At 41.3% G+C, this 5,000-nt stretch overlaps 1 protein-coding gene across 1 annotated transcript in view; it reads left to right on the top strand.

The window, feature by feature from the left end:
• The window catches only part of LOC101862269 (very long-chain acyl-CoA synthetase), a 20,725-nt gene that overhangs the window by 5,084 nt on the left and 10,641 nt on the right, over positions 1-5,000 (top strand). The window contains exons 4-6 of the mRNA XM_005098198.3: positions 974-1,189; positions 3,064-3,222; positions 4,738-4,862. Coding sequence (XP_005098255.1) covers positions 974-1,189; positions 3,064-3,222; positions 4,738-4,862 — 500 coding nt within the window. The remainder of the gene's footprint in view (positions 1-973; positions 1,190-3,063; positions 3,223-4,737; positions 4,863-5,000) is intronic.

Raw genomic sequence — 5,000 nt, 5'->3', positions numbered from 1 at the left:
CTCCCTCTGTCTCTCTCTCCCTCCTTCTCTCTCTCTCTCTCTCTCTCTCTCTCTCTCTCTCTCTCTCTCTCTCTCTCTCTCTCTCTCTCTGTCTTCACTAAATCCTCTTACCTTACAACAAACTGTGTTATACTTATACACATGTATGAACTCGCACATTCTCCACACTCTACAAACTTTTTTGGATTCGTTTTTTTGCAATACGCCAAATTCACACTCCATAAAGCTGTAAAAGGCATATTTTCTTTTTGTGAATTTCCTCTTTTTTCCTCCAGAGTGCAAACCATTCTTTGTTTGTGGGACGTCATTAAATAGTCAAAAGTGACGTCACAATAAACTCCGATGGCTGATTAGTTTAGGGAACAGACATGTTATAGATTGATTATGTGTATTGTTGTTTTTTTAAACTGAAGTCATTATCTTAACCATTACTTTCTGATCCACCCTTGCATGTAATTATTATGTTACTATAATCAAATTCACGTGAACCATTGTGTGTACAATGTACATGTACTTTCATTATTGTGTTCTAGCATATATCTATACATGTATGAATGCCAATCTATACAGATCTATGTATAGGGTAAGTTTGTTAGAGAGACTGTGTGTGCATCTGCATGCAGATATATGTGTGTGTGTGTGTGTGTGAGAGAGCTTGCATGCGCGTGTGTATGTGTGTGTGTATGTGTGTGTATGTGTATGTGTGTGTGTGTGTGTGTCTGTGTGTGCCTGTGTGTGTGTCCGTTGTAGATAAGCCTGTGTGTGCAGTTGTATGTTCGCTCTCGTGTGTGCGTTCTATGTGTGTTTGTGTTTATACGTATTCTTTTATGAAAACGTTTCTGATAAGCTAAACATTAAATGTATTCATTTACGTGTCATGGTATTTGAACAGTATCCACAAACACTGATGCTTCATTCTAATAGTGATTTCCAAATTGCCATTCTGTCTTCAAATATGTTATATCAATCTCAGGACATGATGCTTACCTGCCTGGACGCGTCTTCCCGCTAAAATCCTCTCTGGAAAACACTCAAGTGGTCACCTATGGACCTTCTCGACCACCGGTTGACCTCCCGTGTTTTTCAGACGCAATGGACAGAGTCTCCTCGGAACAGCTTGACTTATCTCTACGATCTACACTAAAGCTCGGTGATCCGTGTGCCTTCATTTATACTTCCGGGACCACTGGTAAGTTTACGTCAATTATTTATTGAAAGCGAGGATTGGTAACTAAACGGAGTCCTAATAAAGAGTGAGAGAGAGAGAGAGAGAGAGAGAGAGAGAGAGAGAGAGAGAGAGAGAGAGGGGGGGCGGCCGAGGGTAGACAATGTACATAACAGGAAACGTGTTTTTTTTAATTGACTTAGACCCACTTGACCGACACCTATGGTGTTATGGCTAAGTTTTTCGTTTTCCGGCTTGACAGTGACCGCGAAAGACACTACATGTATTCTGATCTGATCCCTCCTTAGTGCTTTTTTTTTGGATCACCTGTTTCTGCGTCCGTCTGCTTAGACGATATAGTCCACTCAGCCTCGGTTTACCGAAACAGGCAGGGTGAATCGGCCTGAAATAACCCCGATGGAGACGTTTCAAATCTAAAATCATTAGTGTCGCTTTCTAATTCTCCGGGAAGGACATCCTATTTTTTCACAATAACACACGCGCGCACACACACACACACACACACACACACAAACACACACACACACACACACACACACACACACACACACACACACTCACACACTAGTCACACACACTCACACACACACGCATATGCATGCGCGCTAACGCGACCGCATACGCACATGCAAATGGACACACTTACAGTCTCTCTCTCTCTCTCTCTCTCTCTCTCTCTCTCTCTCTCTCTCTCTCTCTCTCACTCTCTCTCTGAAACTGAAGGGTTGTATTAATTTGAAATAATGAAAAATCCTCCTCACCAATAAGTGGCCGTAAACCTTTTCTCAGATGTCGAGGCAGAGAGTTCAAATCCTTGTGTGGGTCCAAAATATGCTTTCCCTTCCTCGAAAAGTATTTCTCTTCAATTGAAGGAACAAACCTTCTTCCTTAAAACCAGATTTAACTGTGTCTGTAGGGGTGTCAGACTTCACTGAGTCATTAAAGTGATATCCATACCATTTGGCGTTTGTTTTCCTTTCCTGACTGCAAAAACATCCTGTGTGCTGAAAACGGTTGTAAACGAAGCATTACGAGGTCCTGACAGATAAATTGCCTTCATCATTGTTGTTTCCGATCAATTGTTCATTCACTTCTGTTATTCTTCAATCATATTTGCATAAATGGAAGGCGAAACGCTTTATTATTAATGTACGTTAATATGATGCGGTATGTAGTTCGCTCTGTAAAAAGCAGGCACTAAATTATTGTGGTGTCTCTGCTGTTCCTTATCAGCGGATTCCCTCTCTCCCCCACACACAAACACACACACACACACACACACACACACACACACACACACACACGCACACACACGCACACACACACATGCACACACATACACACATTACATACACACACATACACACACAAACAGCAGCAGCACACAAATGCACACATACACAAACGAAATTCCTCGGAGGGGGCACATTTGATACGAGCTTGTCCAACGGATGAAAGTGTGAAGGTCGAATCCAGCTAACATCCGAAATTTCCTGAACATTCCAGATAAAAAGACTCCACCTTCAGGTTGTTGTTGTTGTTGTCTTTTTCTCGCAAGAACGGTCTCTTTCTGTACTTATCCCGCTTTGTTTTCGTAGCCTTTCAAAAAAGCAAAAATAGCTTACCGGTCCATTGCCTTCTATGCATCTTCAAGTTTCTCAACCACTTCACTCGTATTTTTGTTTTTGTTGTTATTGTTGTTTATCCTGTTGCTGTTCCTTTGCTAGTTGTGTCATTAACCATTGCAGTAGTAGCTGTTTTAGTTGGTTAATGCTGTAGATGTGTTTAAGCTCACCCCCTCCCTTCAAAACTCCCATCCTCCTTCTCGACAAATAATTACCCACTTGTCCTAATTTTCACAACAATTCGTTTTTCAGGTCTACCCAAACCCGCTATCATCTCACACATGAGAGCGGTGTTGCACAGCCACTGCTTCTCCCCCCTGGGGTTCTCGCATAATGACGTCATGTACCTAACCCTCCCTCTGTACCACGCCTCTGCCACCAACTTGGCTCTTCTCAACGTCATCAGCGTAGGTACGACTCGTAATACAACTTACACACGAACTGTAAGCCCAGTAACACACTACGACAAAACAACTGGCTGACTGTTTTGTCGGTGAGATAAGGACAATGAGAATAAGACCAGCAAGACAAAGTAATAACTGTGTCGTATCTGTGTGGGGGGATTCTGTTAAGTCCATTGTCCCCAACTCTCCGATAAAATTTTAATAGTTGGCCAAATAGGCTATTCTGTCGTAATGTCGTATTGCCTTACGTTTTGAAAACAATAAGTATTTTAATGTAGGTGCTTTACACCCTGATTGACACAACTTAAGCTTTGGACATGTCCCATAACACAAGTTTGGTTGATTTTTTTTTCTGTGTTAATTTGTTTGTTTGTTTGTTTTTGTTTGTTTTGGGCATTTTTCTAATTTTTGTTTAAAGAATGTTGCATCGGAGATGTGGAAGTGCCCTCGTGAGGTTGGAGGATGTTACTTGTTTGTCCTACTCCTGTTCTTCATGTCTATAGTCTCTGTCTATCTGCCACGTTGGGCTTTTTTCATGTATTAAATGGCAAGTAACGTGTAGATGTGCATACCTTTACTTATCATAAGTGAGAAAACTTGGTGGTACTGTATCTTTAAATGAAATTGTTGAAAGGGAATTGCTGGGTTGTGGTTTATTAACAACCAATCCGTTTGTCAGCACCTTCACCAGGAACAGATTATGGCGAAGGAAAACGGAAGAGACGAGGGAACCTACAAAGACACCCCTGAACGTCCATTGCAATACACATTGATCCTGAAACTAAATCTGGGAGGGGGGAGGGGGCGGGGGAGACAAACAATTTTCAACTGGCGTTTTCGTGATAACATAAACTGTGAGGCTGCGTGGTGAAATCAAGCGTTCGTCCAAATAATGAAATCTGAGAAACAGGCAGTTTCCGCTAGTTTGGACATTTTTATCGAATTTTAATTTTTTAGCTTAACCTCTTTTATATCCATAAAATCACATTGCCATGTGAATTTTACTGAAAAAGTTGATTAAAGGCACAAAATACGTCATTTTTCAGTTTTCAAAGACTCTTTAGCCATTAGAGTTACCAGATTTAGGCGTCCATTTTCTCGCTAATTTCAGCACTGAAACCAGGCGACCTCCCTTTCTTCAAATGCAGATATCTTGAGTTCTATTCAAGATAAATATATATTTATTTCATTGGAAGCAAGGCAAATTTAATCAGCTTTCAGACGATACCAATAACTCCACTTGCCCAAAAATTGACGAGCGCCTGATTCCACCGCGTCGTGATAGCACAAAATGAGTATTATTTTAAGTGTTCAGCCTCAGAATCATTATAATGTGATCGCTACTGTCGCCCTTGTGCATCTTCAGTTCTTTCCCACTGCTGTCTGCCTATCTAGCTTTTTCTCAGCACGATTATGATTGTGTCGATAGATGCTTCTGTTTACTCAAAGTGACAGCCACAGACTCCTGTCTTAGATGTCTAGAAAAACTCACTCATTGCCATTAACATTAATTTTCCCTCAGGTGCGACAGTGGTACTAAGAGAAAAGTTCTCAGCGTCTCAGTTCTGGAGCGACTGTTGCAAATACGAGGTCACGAGCTTCCAGTACATTGGCGAAATGCTCCGCTATCTCGTCAACTCACCCACGGTCAGTTGTCATACCCACTCTTGTTTGACTCTGTGAAAATTTGAAGTGGAGCGGTGTATAAAGAACGTCATTTTTGTTAGGTTACTTTTTTTTCTTTTTGTTAATCCGATATTGTTTTTGGTATGTAGTTTCTTCGGC

This window comes from Aplysia californica, unplaced genomic scaffold, assembly GCF_000002075.1.
Source record: "Aplysia californica isolate F4 #8 unplaced genomic scaffold, AplCal3.0 scaffold00175, whole genome shotgun sequence".
NCBI classification, from domain to species: domain Eukaryota; kingdom Metazoa; phylum Mollusca; class Gastropoda; order Aplysiida; family Aplysiidae; genus Aplysia; species Aplysia californica.
The sequence above is the reverse complement of the archived record's forward strand: the minus strand, read 5'-3'. Positions and strand labels throughout refer to the sequence as shown.